The sequence below is a fragment of the Phalacrocorax aristotelis genome, chromosome 15, assembly GCF_949628215.1.
Source record: "Phalacrocorax aristotelis chromosome 15, bGulAri2.1, whole genome shotgun sequence".
NCBI lineage: Eukaryota > Metazoa > Chordata > Aves > Suliformes > Phalacrocoracidae > Phalacrocorax > Phalacrocorax aristotelis.
The window spans coordinates 1,761,858-1,783,422 of NC_134290.1; the positions used below are offsets into that span (position 1 = coordinate 1,761,858).

Consider the following 21,565-nt stretch of genomic DNA (forward strand, 5'->3'; position numbering starts at 1 on the left):
GAGAAAACTCTACAAGGATAAACTTGTTCCAACACTTTTATTAGCAAAGAAGCCATCTTTTGAAAGAAAATAAATAAAAGGAAGACATTTTTACCTTTTTTTATAGCCACAATGAAAATACCAGCTGCTACAGCAAAATCCCTGACCATTAACAATACAACAAAAGACCTGGGAATCAAGGTCTGTTTCCTCAGGAAGGCTGAAGGTAGGAGGCTGTTTGGAGTCAAGTGTGCAGTCCTGGAACCAGGTGAAAGCTTCAGTCAGAGTCCATGGTTCTAACCAGACTTGAAAAGAAGAATAGCAACTTGGCCGAGGTAGAAGTAGATGAAGTGCTTGGTCTCATGAGTCACGTAGCTGCCAAAGTTCCTTCCCACGATGCAGTGCCAAGTGGGGTTGTACTTCTTGTCAAATTCCTGCAGAAGAGACAACTAGGAATTCAGCATTTTTGTGAGACTTATACTAATATTGTCTAACAGGGTTGGGTTGTTTTTTTTTTTTTTTGCAATGATATGTCACTTGTTAGCAAGTATCAAGAAGGCAATTAAGGAGCAGCATATGCTCTTAAGTGCAAGGATCATCTGTCATTTTATAACTCATCTGCTGCTGCTTAGTCAGACCGAAAAAAAAAGTGCATCCAAGCTGAGCAGGAATAAGCTTTAAACATGTTTGGGGAAGTAACTTTTCCCCAAAAGTCATATCATTATCTCAAAACATAACTTTTAAGAACATCACTGCTTGTTCTGAGTCTCAACAGATGAAGCCATTATTTTGACATCGCTAGTTGTTTTCAGCAAGGATGCTGAAGGGACTCTTGATGGAAAATTTTCTGTCGCGTCCTTTACGCCAGGTTGAGAAGTTCTTCCTACACACCATGGTCAGGACCCTGATATGGCTTTCAAATAAACGTGTGTACAAGTCTACTACAAGTAAAACGTTGCAGGCAGCGGTATGTACTGCAGCACGCAACAGCCATCAGCTGAAAGACTTTTTGCAAGAGTTTGTGTTCTGCTTAACCAAGCCCTTCTGCTTCTCACAGCTCAGTCAGGCTCCCAGTAGGAGCCAGAGAGGAAATCTGACAAACTCGAAGCCGTGAACCATCTGTTCTGTGTTAGCACAGTTTGTATTACATGTGGTGGAGGGGAAGAAAACCATCACTTCTCAAATAGGCTCCACAGAGCCCCTGTGTTTTGCACAAGCTTATCAGTCACAGGGACCATCAGCTGCTGCTCTATGTTCTCCTGGTCATGGGACAGTGGCAGAAACAGCTTAAGCAGAAAGCGCTGCCAGGGAAAAGCAGAAAGACCAGGAAAAGTCCACCTGAAGGGTGGGGAAAGGAACATAAGGACACCAACCTACAGAGAAAGTCCAACTTGATTATCTAGTGTCTCTGGAACTTGTTTCTCTAGAGCTACTTGCCTGGCAGCATTCTCCCTCCTTGATTTTTCATGTGCATAGAGATTTCACGAGGACGGTGCAGGCAAGCACTTACCTTCTTTATGTGAGCAGCAATGTCCTTCTCGATGTTGTACTTCTCCAACGCCTGGGTCGCACACTCCACAGAGTCCTGCTGCATCTCTTCGGACATGTCCGCATTCTTGATCACGGCCTTTCGGTCGCTCATGGCTGCCTGCACTGAGCAAAGAGGACGAGAGCCAAACGCTGCAGGAGCCTCCCCTGTGAGGGCGGCCTGCCGGGCGGGCACAGGGTGCCATCGCTCCCGGCCCGCGGCCGTGCGAAGCCGCCCGAACGCTGCCTTAACGGCCCGGGCACGTCGAGCACCGGCTCTCCCGGTGCTCCGGCCCGCCACCACACCGGCACGGCCGGAGCGGTGTCACACCCCGCCGGGCACCGCCGCCCTCCCGGCCTGGCCCTCCCCACACCCGCTCCGGCCCGGCACTGTCCAGCAGCCCCGCGCGGCTGCAGGGGGGGCCGCACTGCTCTCGGCACCGACTGCCGGTAGGGCCGGGCACCGGGAAAGCTGAGGCAGGGCGGCTGGTACCCCGGGCCCGTGCCGGCCTCCCTCGGGAGCCGCCCTGCCCCTCTTACCGTGCGGCGGGCGCTGCGAGACCTGCCCTACAGCGGAGTGGCTCGGAGCGGTGGTGTGGGCCGCTGCACGCTGCCACTGCCTCCGACCGCCCCCAGCCCCGCCCCCTCCGCCGGCCATTGGTCAGCGCCACCAACATCGCGAGCGCTAATTGGTCACGGCCCGGCGCTCTGGTAGGGTTTTACTCGTGCGTTTTCTTTCAGACCGGCATGCCCCGCGTCCGCGTCCGTTGCCATAGCGACGGGCTCCGGGGTGGGCGGGGCGAGGCTTGTGGGGTGGCCCGGGCCCGCCGCCGGACGCCGGGCGGTACCGGGGAGCACGGCCCGCACGTCCCGGGGCGTCCGCCGCAGGGGGCGGCCACGTGGGTATCAGCTGCGTCAGGAAAGCCTCAGGCCCTCGCCACCGTGCTGCGCGCCTCTGGCATCGGCTGCTGATCTGGGCCCAAACCCCTGCTCCTCAACGTACGTTCAGTCGCCAGGGCTTTAGTGTGTCCACCAGCTTCTGTAGAATGCCTTTGCAGAGCTGATGTCTGGGCCCCGAAGGCCATTTTATAATTTGCCCCAACCCAGATGACAGGCACCAAATTTAACCCCGAATCTGCAACAGGCCCTTGTTTCATTTTGAGCTGGGGTGGCTCTTCCAGTAAGGTGCCCTTCGCTGTGAGGAAAGCCCACCTGTGCCGCAGGAAGGAGCCCCTTAGCTTATAGATGGCACTTGATTGTCTTTCCTCCTCATGTGTCTGTCTTCATTTTGTCCTTTTCTTTCAGACTAAGTGACCGCTGATAGAAATCTTTTACCTATGTTTACCAGGTATGATCAAGTCAGGTCTGAACTTTTTTCTTGCAGTGAACCAAATCCATCAGACTACTTCTGTCTCATTTAAGGCATCTTTTGCAGACCTCACTGTTTCTGCAACTCCTGCTCCTTTCCATTTTCTTCTTTCTTCTCTTTTCCTTTTCTTTTCTTGTTCTTTTTTTTTTTTTCCCCAGACATTCCCAGTACTCTCTTTTGTTAGTTTTACTCTCCCTGGGGCACTTTCTCTTTATACTCTTGTCAGCAGCTAGAAAATTGCTGTTGAGTCTTCCATAGCTGGTGATCTGCTAATAACAGGACCCTGAACCATGTCTATAGCAAACAGCACAGGGTGACTTAAAAGAAGTTTTCAAATACTGGTGGGACTGCCATTTCCTTGTAAAAATAAAAAAACTCAAGAGCGGTCATCCACCTCACTTGAAATGCAACTATTTTTCATGTTAGTACAGTATAGTTACTTGCTCAGCATCACTCATAGCAGAAGCAGCATAACTGCAAGCAACCTTTTGCTTTTGCAAGCTCTGATGCAACATCAGAGGAATATACTGTCCCTGAAATATTAAAACTGGACACGGTAGTACTTTTGTCACTCTAGAGTATCTCAGAAATAACTTCTGACTTTAGCTCCCATGTTTTAGCACTCCGAGTAGAAAAGGTGCAATTCATAACTTTGTTTTCTGTCTTGCCATCAGGAATGTACATTAGGGACAATCCTGAAAGTTATGAAATTAAGGGAACTTACCTGGTTTAATGCAGCAGATGAACGGGCATAAGAGACCTTGTGTGCTAGCAGCTTGAGGAAGCTTTCAATGGTCTCAGGGTCACATCAAGCAACTAATTTACAAAACTGCATGCAGTATCTGCAGCACTAGCAATGGTTCTTTGAGGACTAGACAGTTTTGTGCTGGCAGAACTGAACCATTTTATGATCTTCCTGGTGCTTACAATGAACTTCAGAAACTCCCATGAATCTCTGAGGAGGTGGTTGTGTTTGGTTGCTGCAGGCAAATTTCTATGTATTTATTAAGAAATGGTTAGCTGAAGGAACAGATGTGATGACGACTGCAGGAAATGTCAGTGTGGGTGAGATACATGTTGTTAATAAGAAACATTAAAGCCTGAGATACATGGCTTTAAAGAGAAACATTAGAGCCTTACTTGTAAATCTAGAATGTAAAAGTATAACTTCCCTCAGGACAGAGCTGCAGGGGAAGGCAGAGCAAGTACACATAGGAGATGATAGCTGGAGTAAAGGAGGTGCTGAAGAAAACTGGGTAATGGATAAGGCATATCATGAGATTCTTCCTGCAGGCAAGGTTAGATCATAAGCACTTTTCAGTTGAGGCTTTTCCCCACCCCCCCCCATGTTGAATACTGTATCACTGTATCTAACTGAGGCTTTTCTTGGGGCTCACAGTTACTATCAAAACATAAAATAATTATTAGCAATAAAACAACTTCCATTTTTCTTTTTTCCATGAAACTGAAAAAATCTCCACCATGAAATTTTCTTTGTAAACCTGGAATCTATGTGCTAGGGCTTATAAACCAATTATATATGTTACAGATCTACATAGTAGTGGAAAACTCTTGCAGCAGGTGTAAGTCAAGTTATCTCCATGGTATCCAGGGAAACTAGATACATTTACATCATCGTAGAAATTGTCTTCCTTTTGTTGGGTGTTTTTTTTGCCAAACATACTTTTCTTTTCTTTGTGCTGTACCTATTAACCACCGAGAAAAGATTAGTTATTTCACAAATACACATTATGTTTGCCACACTGCAGTTACAAGAAAATTTACAGGTAGCGAGTTTATTACGCAAGTCCTTGACTATGTCTGTTCACTTGCCTGGGTTTGCAAATTGCATCATGGCAGAACACTGTATAGATCTGACCCAGATCCAGACCTGCTTGCACATCGAGGCTCTGCGGCAAAAGCAGGTGAACTGGCGCCCTGAGGGGTGTCTCATCCCCACCTCAGGGTGCATCTGGTTCCGGTGGGGCTTCATGCCCTCCCGTGGGGCGCAGCACCCACTGAATGAGACACACCAAGGGCAGGCTGAGGCACTCACGTATTCTGCCCCATAGGCGGCTCATGTGGCCTTTGTTAGGGTTCCTGTTTTGGTGGTTGCAGATGTCTGAGTCAGGGCTGTAATTCCCTTATTAGTTGCAACAAACCCCTTCATTAAGGAAATGTGTGTTTTACACTTTAAATGCAGTTTGGGCTGCAGGGAAAAAGCATCGGGCAGCCTGTTCTCTCACTGGAGTGTGTGGGTAAGAGAGCAGCGGTGAACAGCAGTTTTAAGCTTACCCTGTGCTGCGCTGGGAATGTGGGATTGTATTTGTCCAAGTTGTTGGTTTGGTTGCCGCTTTTAAATAGTTACTTGATATATCGGGTTGGAAGCTTCTACTGCCGTGCACTTCACTCTCAAATTCCTCTTCTGTTTTCCCTGTAAATAATATTGTTCCCATTCCTCTGATGGTCAAAGGAGGTGGCCAAAGCGGCTAGAAAAAGTGGAAATTTCTCAAACTGGGGCTTCTCTGCTAACATGCTTGTTGTACGGCGTGACTTGAGGTCTTTCCTTGTTGCCATTTATATATGCATCATAAATGACTTTTAGGCTGAGCTTGTGTATTTGTAAAACTTCAGCATTTGCAGGGTCTGAATCTTGAAAAGCCTGAGATTAAAGCACTAATACAGTATTACAGCTTTACAGAGAATTGGATTAGCGGGGTTAAATAGAGACTTTAATTCAACACCCTTGAAAGAATTCAAGTATCATTATAACTACATGTTTTATGCTTTACGCATTATGTATATGTGTATATGTATGTGTGTAAATTATGGAAGCTTAAACAAATAATGAAGTAACTGCACAAATAAGAGTGGGACAAGTGTTTGTTCTCACTTCCTGCCAGAGGAAAAAAATCAGTTCTGAAAAAAAAAAACCAGTTCAAAGCTTAACCAAACATGCATCCTTTGAGGGTATGAGTGAAAGTGGATTCTACCCCATGGCTGTGATTTCTTACACCAGCAAAGACAGCCGTGGTCCTTTTCACTCAGCCTAGGTTTTCCATTAAACACAGGGCACATAATGAATGGCCTGAGAGGGAGCTTGTCAAAGCAGTATGTACACACGGTATTTAAGAGCAAGCCACCAATGGCTGAACCTAGTACCAGTACTAGTGAAACTCCTTAGCCTTTTTGTCATGTTTTTCAAATTATGATACTTCTAATATGCTTGGTGGACTTTTGAGAAGTCAAGAAACAAGAGATGCCTATCATTAATCCCTAATTAATCCTGCTGTTTGCAGGGATTTGGAAGATGCAATTAATGGGATAAATAGTTATTATGGCCATGCTCAAGACTTCCTCGATCAGACAGCTGGTGGGACCTGAAGGGACACATGCCCCATGCTGGGGGTTTTTATTATGCAGCTGTACAGAAAGACAGAACAGGAGTAATGGCTTTTCTCTGCAAAAAGATACCAGACTGTGCAAGCTGGATGACATCAAGCTATGATCTCATAAGGTGAGCTTCTGCCCTCAGGGGAAGCATGTGCCTGCAGTTGCAGAGGAGCCTACTTCCCTGTTCCTGTCAGGCTCTCAAGAGCTGTAAGAGCAGACTCAGAACTGGTGATTAGTAGCAGCCTATTGCAGCAACTTCAGGGGTCTTTTCTAGCACTTCTGAAGAAAAATCCCACTGTGGCTTAGGATGTAACTATATGCCCTAGAAAAGATCATGAAAACTGGAATAAATAATTCTGGATTCTTAAAATGCTCTGTGGATGGGGCACCATTCAGGACAAAAAGTTACTGCTTTGCCTTTGACACAGTCTCCCGCAGCATCCTCCTAGAGAAGCTGGCAGCTCATGGCTTGGGCAGGTGCACCCTTCGCTGGGTAAAAAAACAGCTGGATGGCCGAGCCCAGAGTTGTCAATGGAGCTAAATCCAGTTGGCAGCTGGTCGCAAGTGGGGTTCCCCAGGGCTCAGTGTTGGGGCAAGTCTTGCTTAATATCTTTATCAATGATCTGGATGAGGGGATCAAGTGCACCCTCAGTAAGTTTGCAGATGACACCAAATTGCCCAGGAGGGTCAATCTGCTTGAAGGGCAGGAAGGCTCTGCAGAGGGACCTGGACAGGCTGGATTACTGAGCTGAGGTCAACTGTATGAGGTTTAACAAGGCCAAGTGCTGGGTCCTGCCCTCGGGTCACACCAACCCCAGGCAACGCTGCAGGCCTGGGGCAGAGGGGCTGGGAAGTGCCCGGCGGAGAAGGCCCTGGGGGTGCTGGCTGACAGCCGGCTGGGCATGAGCCAGCAGTGCCCAGGTGGCCAAGGAGGCCACCAGCCCCCGGGCTTGTGTCAGCACTGGTGTGGCCAGCAGGAGCCGGGCAGGGATGGGGCCCCTGTGCTCGGCCCTGGGGAGGCCCCACCTCAAATGCTGTTGTTTTGGGCCCCTCGGGACATGAAGGCCCTTGAGGGGCTGGAGTGTGTCCAGAGAAGGGCAACGGAGCTGGGGCAGGGTCTGGAGCACAAGTGTGCTGGGGGGCGGCTGAGGGAGCTGGGGGGGTTTAGCCTGGAGAAGGGGAGGCTGAGGGGAGACCTTCTTGCTCTCTACAACTACCTGAAAGGAGGTTGTAGTGAGGGGGGGGTTGGTCTCTTCTCCCAAGAAACAAGCGATAGGACGAGAGGAAACGGCCCCAAGCTGCATCAGGGGAGGTTTAGATTAGGATGTTATTATTAATATTGGGAACAATGCCTTTACAGATGCAATAGTGGTCAGGGCTTGGACCAGGCTGCCCAGAGAGGTGGGGGAGTCACCATCCCTGGGGGTGTTCAAACAACGTGTAGACGTGGCACTTGGGGACATTATTTAGGAGACAGGAGGTGCTGGATCGATGACTGGACTTGATGATCTTAGAGGTCTTTTCCAACCTTAATGATTCTGTGATTCTATGCTTCTAACAAAGCTGTTGCTAGCTTTCTGCTACTAATCTCTGGCTATAACACTAAAGGGAACTGGGTACTTCTGTTTCTAAAACCTGTTCCATCAAAAAATAATGGTTATAGTGCATAGTTACTTCACTGTGCCAAGAGAACAAAACCACCAAGTTCATAAGTAATTACATTCTTTATTTACAACAAGTCTAGCCACACAATTTTTTTTGTGTTATTTAAAATATCCTGCAATGCTTTGTTGGAAATAGAAAAAATGGTTTAATCCAGCAAACTTCACTAGTATCACCAGAAATACATGTCTGGCATACAGAAATATTTATGGGAAAGATTTTTCATTTTAGAGCAGCTATTTCTGTGTACGAAAAGTTCTTTCTCAAATTACATCTAACTCAGAGTATTTGATTTGTGAGAATAAAAATGCAAAGTGGGAAATAGAAGGTAACCCACACAGACATGGGGCATAGAGATAAAATGGAAATATTCAATATTTCAGTGAATCATCTCCTCAAAGTGCCTTTTCTTCTGTAATGAAAATCTGAGTTCTGTCCGTACACCAAAGAGGCACTCAGCAGTGGTACAGACTCTTCCGTACCAGACTTTGTTACTTCTGACAGAGCCAGAGCCGAACTAAAAGGTCAGAAACAGGCAGATACTGACTTCCAACCTCTCTTGTTTTCCTTACAAACTTGTTGAGGAAAAATAAGGTGTTCTGGGGTTTTTTAAAATCATCACCTTTTAACTGTCTCTTTAAAGCCTTAAGCCATTCAGTATCTCAAAGAATGACATCAAATTCACATTGCTAAATAACAGCACTAAGGTCATATGTCATGCTGGCTTCCAGCCTCATAACACTGAACATTTCAGTAGCACTACTGAACTTCTTACACCTTCCTCCTCTTGTAAGTTGTCTTGCAAGTGCTCTTCTTTAGGTCAAAATGCATGCCAGGGCTTCTCAGCCATGACTGTACTAACCTCCGTTCTCCCCAGTGAAATACCAAAATGGTGTTGGGGTTCTGGGCGTTCGCTAGGAACCCTGCAGAAAAGTCTCTCGTTCTTCTAGCTTTGGTAAAGGGATGTTACCTGGCAGAAAACAAAAAGCTGTGAGCGACCAGCTGTAAGTTATCTTCTGGGTAGTACAGCTTAGCAGAAGAGCGCTTCTCCGGTATATTCTGTGTACTCACAGGCAGCTTAAATTTCCTGCACAAGTAGTAAAAGTAAGCTCTGACTTCTGTACGTAATTGCTCAACATGTGCAGTAAATTGAGAGTAAGGTGAGCTTCTGTGCCACTTCTGCACCCATAGATTGCAGTTTGGTTTTTTCAGATGGCTTTGGTTATTTATTTTAATACTTCCTTATTACTAGCTAATATTTCTGAAAGTAAATGCGGTCACAGCAGGTTACATTCTTCAGGTTAATTCAAGCAAAATCAAGAGGTTTTTATAAGCAAGACCATACCTGGTGGGGCTACGAAATACTCCTCTACTTTCTCTCTGGCGTTTTTCAGCAGCTCGTTCGTGCAGTTGCCTTCTGTAACATCATCTTCTCTGAGATACAGACACCTGAAGAACAGAGGTTAAAAGCCTGTCTTTAAGCTATTCCATGAGTATGAAATATGACGTGTGGCTTATCTGTAAACAGGGTTCTGCTCTTAAGTGAGTGGTAAAACAAGTATTGGAACATTTTGAAGGAACTAAGAATGCCACTGACAGGTATTTCGGAAGCAGCGTGTGCAGTTCACTCGCGATGGGTAAGACACAAAGGAGTTGGAGTTTGTCTTTGATACACTGACACATAAAGGTGAGGGGTGCCAATGGCATCTTCCTTCCACACAAAACCTTGATAAGACTTTTCTATAAGTGAAAGGGCCAAACACATAACCAGGGTGACTCCCGGGGAGGCAAAAAAGTCACAAAAGCCAAGAGTTTGATGCATTAACAGTTAAAAGGAGGCGGCTGCAATTCAGTACCTGTCCTCCAGGACCGAATCCATCGGTTCTACTCCATCCGTGTTTACTTCATGAAGCTGATCAGCAAACTGGATTGCTTTCTGCAGCCGCTCTACGCCCTCTGCATCACGGAAATCAACCAAGGCCAGGTGCTCCAAGTGATCCAGCACCTCCACTGTCACGTTTTGCTGTGCAAAAAGAAAAATGGTCAGGCCTTGGACCAGGCTGCCCAGAGAGGTGGGAGAGTCACCATCCCTGGGGGTGTTCAAAAAATGTGCAGATGTGGCACTTGGGGGGCATAGTTTAGGAGCCCTGGGGGTGTTGGATGGTTAGACTTGATGATCTTAGAGGTCTTTTCCAACCTTTATGATTCTGGGATTCTACGAAATAAGGACCAAAAAGGCAATGGTGAGCAAGTTAGCATAGCGCTACTTCTCTTTTGAACGAAAAACTTATTACGCGGCAATACCCCGAGTTTAAACCTGCCGGGACGGGCTGATTTCCTGTATTTTTTACTATAAAGAAGGCCGTGTTTTTGCCCCCCTCCCCGCTCCTGCTCTTCCGCCTAGCGCGGGGCAAACCGGAGCTGGCGCTGGCTCCCGTAACTCGGCCCGGGAGTTGGGCAGGAAGAACCGCCCGGGGCCGCGCTCGCTCTACACACACCCCCACCCCCACCCCCGCGCCCCACCTGCGGGGTCGGGGTCGGCCGCCGCTCGCCCTGCCGCCACGCCGGGCGCGGGGGCACCGGGACGGGGCCCACCGGCACTGCCCGAGCAGGAGGGACGCGCAGCGCCAGCGGCGGCGCCCGCCATCCCCCCTCCCGCGCCGCCCCGACGACTCCGCGGCCCAGACGCAGCGCCCGCATGCCGCGCGGCGGCGCCCCGTGGCGTCACCCTCCGCGCCGGAAGCGCGTCATAGAGCGGCGGCGCGGGGACGGGGCGGTGGCGGTGTCGCCGCCATGAACAGCGTGGGCGAGGCCTGCACCGAGCTGAAGCGCGAGTACGACCAGTGCTTCAACCGCTGGTTCGCCGAGAAGTTCCTCAAGGGGGAGAGCGGCGGGGACCCCTGCGGGCAGCTCTTCAAGCGGTACCAGCTCTGCGTGCAGGTGTGTGCGGTACCGCCCCAAGCGTTCCTCCGCTGGCCTTATTCTTATTTATTTATCGTTTATTTATTCTTCTCCCGGCAGCCGTGGGAGGAGTCTCCGCCCCACCGCGCCGCTCCCGAGTTTGTCTCGTCCCCCGTTTCCGCCGGTCATGACGTGTGATATTTTACAGGTGTCACTAGTTTTCTTGTTAACGCAGCCGCTTGAGCCTGCTGGGTTAGGCGCTGCGGTACGTTTGCTTGCTAGGATCTGGATTGTGGTTCAGCACGAGCTCTCAGCGTGCACTTGAGCATCTCTAATTTCGAAGCTTTATCCAAATTGGTCTTAAGACTACTTTTTCTAGACCAAAGATTACTTTACTTAGCGCTATAAAGATGTGCCAAGTTTAATTTTTTTGTTTTATCTTTATTTTCAGAAAGCGATCAAGGAAAAGGACATACCCATTGAAGGCCTGGAGTTCATGGGCCCGAGCAAAGGAAAAACTGAAAACTCCTCTTGACCTCAACTGTGCAGATTGACTCACTAATATGAGCCTTTGGACTAAGCAACATCACCAGGTGTAAGACTAGATGCCACCTGGATAAAGCCTTTCTTAAGCTGCTTATTAGGAAGTGAGGAATCTTCCCTGCTTCTAAAAACAAATGGCCACCAAAAAAAGGGGGGGGGTGGGGAGAAAAAGAGTGGATCATGTGGTAACTACTGCCTCCTTTTTGATGAATTTTGGTGGTGGTTCAGTATCTAACAGCGTGAAAAGCCGTCTGAACTAAATTCCTATTGAATGTACCCTATACTGAGAGAGTGCTTACTAGAGCGGGCCAAGATTGTAGTTGCTTTGTAAGCAATTTCTCTTCCTTATTTATATAACACTTGAAAGTGTTTAAAAAGAGTACGAAGGACGTCTGTTTACTTTGTCTAATCTCTGTGCTGCTGAATTTTGGTGGAAGAAGTTTTTATGATCCTGAATGCTGAGGGGTTAAAGCTTTGTTCTGTATCAGCGACAGAGACAATATAGAAGCACTCTATTGGACCTGCAATAACTTAACTAAAATAATTATAACCAAGTTATATTTTGTTCAGGCAGATAACTGTCCAGTAGAATCTGACTGTTACCTCTAGGAGGAACAGAGATGGCCTGCAACAGAGGCTGAAAGGAGGTTTTTAATGCAGAGGCTAATTCTTTAGCCTTTTCTGAGGTACTGAAACAATCCCGAGCTTGAATTCTGTCTCCTTGACCATTACGTGTTCCTGCAGCAAAACTACAGCACAGCCCTGGCCATTCTTTTCAACAAAGCACCAGGCTGGCTGTGGTCACCCTTCTGATCACCAGCTTTGGCTTGTGGTAGTTAAAGCATGTGTTGAATGAGGGATGTGTTGGGTTGAAGCTCAACAACTGATAATGCTAAAAGCCCTGGCGGCAGCCTGGGGACCTGCTCATGAAGCTACTCCTGAGCTCTGTGTACTTTGCACCTAGGGAAGCAAACGAAAGTGATTTGTGCTGGCTTGTAAACTGCAGAAACATTTGCAGCAGTTAGAAAGAGGGCGTTTGGAAGAGAAGTGTGGGGTCAGGATCCATCCCATCTGGAAGCCCTGTGAGTACTGTGGCAGGGAGAGTTCCATTTGTCCATCCTCAGGGAGGGCTGGGCAAATGCTGTCCCTTCTCATTACACCCACAGAGGTGAGATAGTAAAAAATATTGTGGTCTGGGACAAAAGAGAAGTCAACTTCTAATTCTCCTGAAATTACAGTGAGGAAAAAAGTGAGCTTTGCTCTCCTAGATTTTAAGCACTACCTGAAGGATTGTTCCAGAGGCTTTACTTGTTAAAAAAATTCAAAAGTTGTTCTCAAACACAGTAGCTGGCTTGTCTGTGCCACAGCCCCTGAGTAATGACCCCAGAGACCGGGAGTGGCACGGGGCTTGTGCAGCAGAGCAGGGACTGTAGCAGGCTGCGGCCATCGTGCCGTGCCTTCAGCGACAGCCGAAGCACATCTGCCTGAGCGCGAGCAAGTAGCCTGGGTGAGCCGCACCCCTGTCCTTGGATGCACGAGACAGCTGGTGCGACATCAGTAAGGGCATTAAATGTAGCACTTAAAAAACCAAGCTGTTCACACTGAAATTGCTGGGTCACTCGGGTATAAGTAAAAATAGTAAGTTAAGGGAAAGATCCTTCTAAGAGCAGCATAAATAGCATTTTGGGGACTGTCAAGTATGTGGCTTTTTTTTTTAAGGAATAAGATGTACAGACAGTTTGCTTTCCTATCATCATCATGAAAGGAATAAATGTAGCGCAGTTTTGTTGGTTAGCTTTAAAACAACCATGTCCATTAGTGCCTTGTTCTATGACTACTAAGACAAGCTTTTCTGTGTTAAAAATATTTTACTAGTAAGTGGATGAAATAAATGGCACTGAAATGTGGGGTGTCTCACAGTGCCCACTTTGAGGTTCTCACTTGCTCACGTTGCTCCTTTCAGCAGCAAGATGCTCAGTCAGCTGCTGCCCTCTTCCTTTTGGGAAAAACAGTACGAATGACAGCCAAGACATAGTGTGCTCTTTCATACAAGGCAAAAAACCACCAAAGTTGCAGAAGGACTCAGAAGACTGTTGATGTGCAGAGAGGAAAAACGTCAATGTTAATATTGCACTGGAACAGGCTGGGGGCTTTAGAATTGGCTGTTAGCTATGGAAGATAATCGAGCTCTTCTAGGTTGAGAAGCTTCCGAGTGACGCAGTATACATTATACAGACGCATGCAGTGGAGCAAAAGTTATGTTTTCATTTGTAGCACATGTATGAGAGGCTTTGTACAACCAGACTGCAGCATATGGGAAGCAGAGTTGTGACCAACATAGATGCCGATACACTAGAAAATGTGAGAACGGAAGGTTAACACTGAAGGCACACAGAGCTTAATTAAACATCACTGCTGCCACTCCCTCTCCCAGAAGGGGGGGCTAAGAGAAGACTGCCTTCATTACTGTTAATAAATATCACAATAGCTGATTATGGAGAATGTGCTTCAGTATATACTGAATTTTAATCCACGGTATTAGCCCAAGACCTGTTCATGTGGCTGTGAGCTGAGGGTTTACAGTGATCAGTTAAACCTGGCATGAAGAATACGAAATTGGGTTAGTACTATGCCAACTGCGTTCCTGTTGTTATCAGATCCAGGAGCAGGTATTAACATTCAGGCAGCCAAACCCCTTTGCTCCTGCACCATGTCCTGTGGGAAGCCTCAATGTTTTAAGTGAAAACTGAACTAAAGAACTTCTGAGGATCCAGATTAACAAAAAAGTCAAATCCTAAATTCAAGTTCAGAGCTGTTTATTTAAAGGACCCACACACAAGTACAGACAGAGGCCACAATGCCAGTCAGCTTCCGGGCAGAAGGAATGTGGAGTTTCTTAAATGATGGTTCCCTAAACAGTGGTTCCCACACAACATTCTGGTCCAAGACAGGAAGAGCCAAAGCTCTGGCTGTGGTCAGGATCTTAGTTTTCATCTTCATAACCGGTTGGGAGAGCATTGACGTGGGGGTTGTGGAATAGGGTTTTGTTCCCGTCACCCCAGGGGAAAGGCTGTTGAAAGAAGAAAGAAAATCAGCCAGTGGCAGCTAAGCAAACCATCTATATGGCGCAGGAAATCAACAGCAGTATGGCCTCAAATATCCTGCAGCCTGGTCGACTGACAAATTGAGGTCAGTTGGCATCTGTACCCAGGCTGCAGGAAGCACAGGTTGAGAAGCAGTCTCCCTTAGCTGGGAGGCACTGTCTCCTGAAAAAATCTTTGCTCTTGCTTAAACATCAACCATGCTCTACTATGAGGACCTCAGTCTTAAGAATTTGGGATCTTCTCTGTCAGCTTTTCAATCTGTATTAGCTTAAGGTAAGTACAGCAGCTCTAGGATTGGAATGTTTTTCAGCAAGACATTAGCAGGATTACTTGGGGGTGAGAGAGCCCATGAATACCATAGGTGCTTCACCTGAGCTGTGAGAAACCATTTCACTGCCTCAGAAACAAAGCCAGGAATTAACATGACAGCTGGGTACGCAGCACCTCACATAGCGGGCAAGAAAGCAGGAGATGCCACAGTAATATCAGGTGAATTATAGAACCAGAGAATCATTATTACAGTTAGAAAAGAACTCTAAGACCATCAAGTCCAACCACCAACCCAACAACCATGTCCCCAAGTGCCACGTCTACATGGTTTTAGAAACCCCCCCCAGGGATGGTGACTCCCCCACCTCTCTGGGCAGCCTGGTCCAAGGCCTGGCCACTCTTGCAGTAAAGACATTGTTCTAATATCCAATCTAAACCTCCCCTGATGCAGCTTGAGGCCGTTTCCTCTCGTCCTATCGCTTGTTACTTGGGAGAAGAGACCAACACCCTCCCCCCATAACCTCCTTTCAGGCAGTTACAGAGAGCGATAAGGTCTCTCCTCAGCCTCCTCTTCTCCAGGCTAAACCCCCTCAGCTCCCTCAGCCGCCCCCCAGCACACTTGTGCTCCAGACCCTGCCCCAGCTCCGCTGCCCTTCTCTGGACACACTCCAGCACCTCACAGAGTTATCACAGAATCACAGGCTGGAAGGGACCTCAGGGATCATCTAGTCCAACCTCTCTAGGAAGAGCAGAGTCTAAACAAGATGGCCCAGCACCCTGTCCAGCCGACTCTTGAAGGTATCCAATGTGACTGAGTCAACCACTTCCCTGGGGAGATTATTCCAATGGTGACTGTCCTCACCGTGAAAAATTTCCCTGTGGTGTCCAGTCGGAATCTCCCCAAGAGCAACTTGTGTTAATTAACCTCAATGTCCTTCTTGTCCCAAGGGGCCCAAACCTGAGCCCAGCATTCGAGGTGGGGCCTCCCCAGGGCCGAGCACAGGGGCCCCATCCCTGCCCGGCTCCTGCTGGCCACACCAGTGCTGGCACAAGCCCGGGAGCTGGTGGCCTCCTTGGCCACCTGGGCACTGCTGGCTCATGCTCAGCCAGCACCCCCAGGCACTCTCCTGTGGGGCAGCTTTCCAGCCACTCTGCCCCAAGCTCAAGCCGTAGTGGGGTTGTAGTGACCAAAGGGCAGGACCCAGACCCTGGCCTTGTTAAGCCTCGTACAGTTGACCTCAGCCCATCGATCCAGCCCTGGACTGCAGTGAAACTTTGCAATCACAGAAGAAAAGAGGGCCTTTACACAGACCAGGTGAACGTACCTTGGTCCTGATCCGGAGGTGAGCATAAGGAACAAACTCGGGTCTCTCGTGGTCATGCCCTGCCTTCAGGTAGCAGTTCAGCATGCACACGGCGACCCCGGGCAGAGCCACCACGAAGGTCAGGAGCTTCCACAGGCGGGCTGGTGGGAAGCAGTACGGGAATTACAACGGGCACCGTTAGTGACCCAAGGGCACGTTATAGGCAGTCAGTGCACTAACCGAGAGACCAGACTCCCCGCCCCCCCCCACCGCAGCGGGGCTCCCCGCCCCGGGAATTAACGGGGCGCGCTCCTGCCTTTACGGGAATGCCGGTTCAAGCAACAGGCCTGCCAGGGGTACGGCCGCCCCTCTCCGGGACTCCCGCCACCTGGGCTTGCCCGGCGCCCGCCTCCCAAGGGCAACGGCTGCCAAGGGCAGAGGCGCGCCGCCCCGACCCTCGCCCCGCAGAGGCCCGTTACCTCCGCCGCCTTCATGTGCCGCGGCCGACATGCCCCGCCCCGGCGGGGAGCGCAGGGCGGCGGCGCCGAGCAGCAGCCGGGAGACTCTTCCGAGCGCCGCCATCGCCTCGGTCTCCGCGGGCACCCACCGGAACTCGGAACCGGAACCGAAGACAACCGAACGGTAGCCGGCAGGGGACACGGCGGCTGCGCGCGCCGCCGCTCGCCAGTTCCGCGCATGTGCACTCCGCGCCCACCGCCAGCCTGACCTTGAGCGGCCGCTGGCTGGGGCCGCCCTGCTGCGCATGCGCCACCCCCTGGCGGGCGGGGCGAGAAGGGACCGTCAGTGACGCAGTGTCGGTCAAGGGTGGGGGAACGGGCGGCATTTGGTGTTGCGGGGTGCTGGCCCTGTGAGGCGTTGTGGGGCTGTGCCGGGCGTGAGGGGAGCGAGGGGCTCCTCGAACGGGGCCGGCCCGGGGTGTGGGCGGGCGGGGAGCGAAGTGAAAGAGCCTGATGCTCTGGAGGAGTGTGAAGAAGGGCGTCTATGGTGGGGTGGCTGTGGCAGCTGGCAGGGGTTTGTGCTGGCTTCCGCTGGGTGGGATTAGTGCCACACTGCTCTCCAGAGCAGGAGGAAACACGCTGATCTGTGGCCTGGTGGACAGCATCTCTGGTGGATGTCCATGAGTGCGTTTCAGAGACTGTATGTCCACAGTCCGTGGCCTAGGAGGCAGCCCCCACGTTCTATGTAGAATTTCCCAGCCGTGAGGTGATGGCACGGCTGTGTTGGGGTTTACTTTATGCAACAACAGAAAAGGACTGCTGTTAATGTGACTTTGTCACATCAGATGCCAATCACATCACTGGGTTATAGAAACTGTTTCAATTATAGCAGTAAAAAGATGTTTATCATTATGAAATGCATTTTTGTAAGCACTGATGTGTCTTTAATTATGTGGATTCCTGGGATGATTCTCCTGAAATAATAACACCACTTGAATAAACACAAGATTGCCAGGAGAAAAAAGAAGTTATAATTAAATTGCAAATACCTAGATCCTATTTTATTATAGTTCTTTATTTGAGCCTGATAGTTGGATGTTTGACCTTTTGTAGAATGGAGAGTATATTTTCAAACACTTAACGCTGTGGTAGAACGAGAGGGCTCCTTGATGGATGTAGAGACTGAGACAGTGGGAAAGCAGAGAAACAGGGCTGGTAAAGTGTGGTTGGTGAGTGGATGATGGTGGAGGAGCTGTGTTTTCCTCCTAGTGGGGTGTGTTTGTTTTTGGAAGGAGAAGGAGCAGGTTTGTCGTATGAGGTAGGCACGTGTGAAAGGTGAAGAGGAGCTGAAGGAAAGTGCAAGAGCTGCGTCTTGGTGTGGGGTTATGTGACGCAGTGCTGCTCTGGGCGGGGTGGTACGGGCTCATGTTTCATCTTGGTCCCACAAAACTGATCACTTTTCTGTTGGCAAGACCAAAGCAAGTAGCATGGCTGAGCTGCTGTCGGACAGTAGGGATCTGTGTTTGCTGTCAGGGAGCATGACTTCTTTTCCATTTTTCACTTGGAGCAAAGCTCCTGTCCAAATTTTCTGTGCAGCATATAGGAATGGTAAGATGGCCAGGATCACTTGTGAAACATACCTTGGCATAAAAATATTGCCCAGTTGTTTATGTTTACTGTATCTTTGCAGTGTAAACTGTTAGTAAGTACTTTGGTTTTCTTGTTACTATATATTTTTTTAATTACAATTGCCTCTTTCAGTAATTTGCTTTCATATTATTTCATTTCATAAACCGTTTTAAGAACAGTCTTGCCTCCATAGTGAAAGGAGAAGTTGTTCCCTGGTGGCATTGTGTATACCTACGAAGTACTCTTCTCTCTTCATCAACCTGATGCGATTTGTGCAGTACAGGCCTGACACCGCCGCAGCTCACCGCATGTGTCACCGTGTACACGCACGCCTGCTTTGCTGAATGGGCCTGGGAGCGTTACGTCATGAGGTTCTCATCCACATGGGAGGTAGACTTTGCCTTTCTGCACCTGCATCCTTTGGACTTGGGCGTATGAGATGTGTAACGTCAGACTTTTAAAAAGGAATTTGCATGTGACTTTTCTTGGGAACAGAACATGTGAGAATTATCTTGTATAATATTTAAGTGATGAAACCAAGATTAAGTTCTGTACCCTGAGGCAAATTATCGTCTTGTTTTTATAGCAGGAGCTACATGAACAAAACTGTTCTTGTTTGTAGCAAAAAGAACTCTAATTAAACAAGACACTAACGTTTACAAAGGAGAGAAAACAAAAAATGATCAGCAAAACAAGAAGCAAACTTTGTCTAGGATGAGAAAAGTAGGATAAAGTGGTACTGTCTAAAAGAAAAAGAATTTGTGAGCTGTGCTGCTGTGGTAGCCTCAGAAGACAACATGCATGTGTTCAGCAGGAGGTGAGAGCAGCCGAGGCGTGCTCCTCCCTAGTTCTCCCTGACACCTTTGCTCCTCTGACAGTCTTGAAAATGCTTTTCAGAGAAGGAAAATGCTCACTGAGAGCAGTACGTAGTAGTGGCAGCTCTTTGCACGGCTGCCCCAAGTTAAAAGGCGTTCCTTGGGAGCACTTTTTCCACCCATGGAGCTCGAAGGGGCTCGTGGAGAGCAACTGAAAATGGGGTTCAGGTCTGTCCTGAACCTGAGTATGGTGGCGGTTTCATTACAGCCTGAGTTATGCTGATCTAAATTGGGACTTTCTTAGGCTTTGTTATCCCAACAGCTGAAATTAATCTCCACATTAGGTGTGTCAGGAGTCTAATGGGTCTGATTCATCTCTCTTTTTAAATGTGGTGGAAATTGGGAGTGACTGCCGGAAGACACGAAAGACTCCATGTGAAAAATTTCTTCTCATTGAGATAAGCTAGGCAGGTATTTGAAGAAACCTAGGCGTTTTAAAAAGTATTGTGAAGAATGTTTTGATACAGTTGTATGAAATATGTTTAACTGTGCAATATGCAATGGTTATTGTCACTGTGATGATCTCGCTCATCCTGACAGCCTGTGATTTTACAAAGGTGTGGGGAAGATATTGGCAAATGAACAGTCAACTCTGCTGCTGGCTCAGTAGCTCTGTCAGGATTATTGACCTGTGGCGTGGGAACACCCTCTTGCACTTACTGGTATGTGCTGTTGCTTTGCAGAAGGGACTTAACATGACGTTTTTCCAAAGCTGACCTATCTGAGGGCCTATAGCTTGATTTAGAAACTAGCTTATCGCCTTTAAAAATCCAGTCCCAAATCCAACACTGAGGAAGTTTCAACACATACTTTCTTCAAAAAGATCCAGCATCCTGGGAGCTTTCTGACTGCAGAAATGCTACGAAGTTAGCTCTGAAAAAGGAAAAGAAAAAATAAAGTGCTGCTAGCCAGTCACTTTGAGAAAGCTGTTTTCAGTGTGGTGGTGGGACAGGAGGTCAGGCCAGAACTCATGCAGTCTGAGGTGGCTACCCAGTAAACACCTCCTGTTGGGTGTGCAGCACCTGATTTCAACACTTTGGATCATACCACTGTTCAGTTTAGCAAAATTTGAACTTTTGCAGCGAGCTGGTGTCTGGGAGTTGACTTGTTAAGCTGAAAAATGATGTTTGTATCACAAAATAAAGCTTGGGTTTATATGCGCTAAGGACAGAAATGCTTGTGGAAGCAGGAAGCTTTAGCCTTCAGGTAATGGCCCTAAAAGTGAGTGAGTTTTGAGATAGGGAGGTTCCACTGTAATTCAGAATCAACGGCTGCTTTCCAAGGACTAGTCTTTCACCTTTTTTCCTCCTGTTTTTCCTAGCTGCAGAGGTGGGTAGTGGAGAGGGCACGGATAACAGCATGAAACACTGATGAGATGCAGTGTATAAAAGCCCTCGACACTGTCAGCTGGGGCCAGAGGCTCTCGGAGCAATGCCGGCCCGGCCCGCCTGGTGGCAAACTGCTTTCGCTGGAAGCGCCTCTCCGTTTAGGAGGTTTGGGAACAACAAACGTTATCACTGGGATTTCAGACTGTCATCTCTTGTGCATTTTCAAGTTTTCAGGGACCTGCTCACCCCTCTTGAATGGCAGCGTTGCCTCCGTCAGATATTCTCTTAACAAACGCAGGAGTTGGTGCTGCGGAGACAGCACCTGTGTCTCAAACTTCACAGAAATTCTGGGGGGTTCTTTATCTTCTCCCTGTAGTCCTGGAACGGCAGAAATCAATATTCTGCCATCTGTAAATCCTTTGTTCCCCTTTTCACCAGGGCTTTATCAGCTTTGTAAGTGAAGGAGGGAGGGGGGAAGAGGGCGTTGAGAGAACCATTGTCCCTTCTCTCGGGAATGATCTGGAAGTACTATGCAAATATTCATTTGAAGACCCTGGGAACTGGGGGAGGGCTTTAGCTGCGAGCTCGGTAGGAGGGGAGCTCTGCATCCCTGCTCACACACTCCTGCCTGGTGCAAGTAGCTGGGAAGAGTTTTTTTTGAACTGGCAGAAGAGACGTTTTGCTCTTTGTGCGCTTCTGTGAGGCTTTGCGCTCCTTATGTCTGCTGCTTTGTGCCTTTCTCTGCCTGCTGCTTCTAAATGTTTGCATAAGAATTCGGTAGGGGAGAGATCTAAGAGCGTCCATTAGCAGTGATGAAGTCAGAATGATGCAGGGTGCAGCACCCCTCCCGGCTCCCCGCCTCGCACCCTGGAGTCTCCCACCGAGCAGGAGTGCAGCTCCGGTGGTGCTAGCGCACAGCCCGACTGCTGGCATTAGCAGAGCGTGGGTGCAGTTCCAGTAAGCAAATGATTCAGCTGGTTAGGAGGGGTGGAATAAAATAGTTCGCAATTCTCAAATTATCACATTGTAGCCAGGTCTTAAAAAGCCTCCTCTTACGGGGGCAGGGACTCACAGAGCAGTACCTGCTTTATGAAACCCCGCGGTCTGTCGTGGCTTGGCTCTGAGCTCTGTGTCACCTGTTTTGTATTAGGGCAGGGTCACACTAACTGCCAGTTTCCTGGAAACTGCATAGAGTCCTTCTTAGGCCTCATGGAAGGGGAAAA

At 48.6% G+C, this 21,565-nt stretch overlaps 4 protein-coding genes across 5 annotated transcripts; 1 reads left to right on the top strand and 3 right to left on the bottom strand.

Moving 5' to 3' along the window:
* Positions 1 to 20: 20 nt before the first annotated feature.
* LOC142064677 (dynein light chain 1, cytoplasmic) lies at positions 21 to 2,150 on the bottom strand. 2 transcript variants are annotated; one of them, XM_075109921.1, is made up of 3 exons: positions 2,047 to 2,150; positions 1,490 to 1,632; positions 21 to 413 (listed from the first exon to the last, which is right to left on the bottom strand). In XM_075109921.1, exons 2-3 carry the CDS (start codon positions 1,619 to 1,621, stop codon positions 276 to 278), a joined length of 270 nt encoding a protein of 89 aa, XP_074966022.1. In that variant the 5' UTR covers positions 1,622 to 1,632; positions 2,047 to 2,150; the 3' UTR covers positions 21 to 275. The 2 variants fall into 2 exon arrangements, with proteins under 2 accessions (XP_074966022.1, XP_074966023.1); XM_075109922.1 differs by having other exon boundaries at positions 1,490 to 1,627; positions 2,047 to 2,146.
* Positions 2,151 to 7,973: 5,823 nt separating this feature from the next.
* Positions 7,974 to 10,674, bottom strand: GATC (glutamyl-tRNA amidotransferase subunit C). The gene is made up of 4 exons (XM_075110629.1): positions 10,454 to 10,674; positions 9,787 to 9,953; positions 9,276 to 9,379; positions 7,974 to 8,900 (listed from the first exon to the last, which is right to left on the bottom strand). Exons 1-4 carry the CDS (start codon positions 10,628 to 10,630, stop codon positions 8,845 to 8,847), a joined length of 504 nt encoding a protein of 167 aa, XP_074966730.1. The 5' UTR covers positions 10,631 to 10,674; the 3' UTR covers positions 7,974 to 8,844.
* Positions 10,675 to 10,689: 15 nt separating this feature from the next.
* TRIAP1 (TP53 regulated inhibitor of apoptosis 1) lies at positions 10,690 to 13,867 on the top strand. Its single transcript, XM_075110626.1, has 2 exons — positions 10,690 to 10,870; positions 11,283 to 13,867. The coding sequence occupies exons 1-2, from the start codon at positions 10,724 to 10,726 to the stop codon at positions 11,364 to 11,366; spliced, it is 231 nt and encodes a 76-aa protein (XP_074966727.1). The 5' UTR covers positions 10,690 to 10,723; the 3' UTR covers positions 11,367 to 13,867.
* A 306-nt stretch (positions 13,868 to 14,173) lies between these two features.
* On the bottom strand, positions 14,174 to 16,781 carry COX6A1 (cytochrome c oxidase subunit 6A1). Its single transcript, XM_075110628.1, has 3 exons — positions 16,532 to 16,781; positions 16,074 to 16,213; positions 14,174 to 14,444 (listed from the first exon to the last, which is right to left on the bottom strand). The coding sequence occupies exons 1-3, from the start codon at positions 16,632 to 16,634 to the stop codon at positions 14,358 to 14,360; spliced, it is 330 nt and encodes a 109-aa protein (XP_074966729.1). The 5' UTR covers positions 16,635 to 16,781; the 3' UTR covers positions 14,174 to 14,357.
* Positions 16,782 to 21,565: the final 4,784 nt, after the last annotated feature.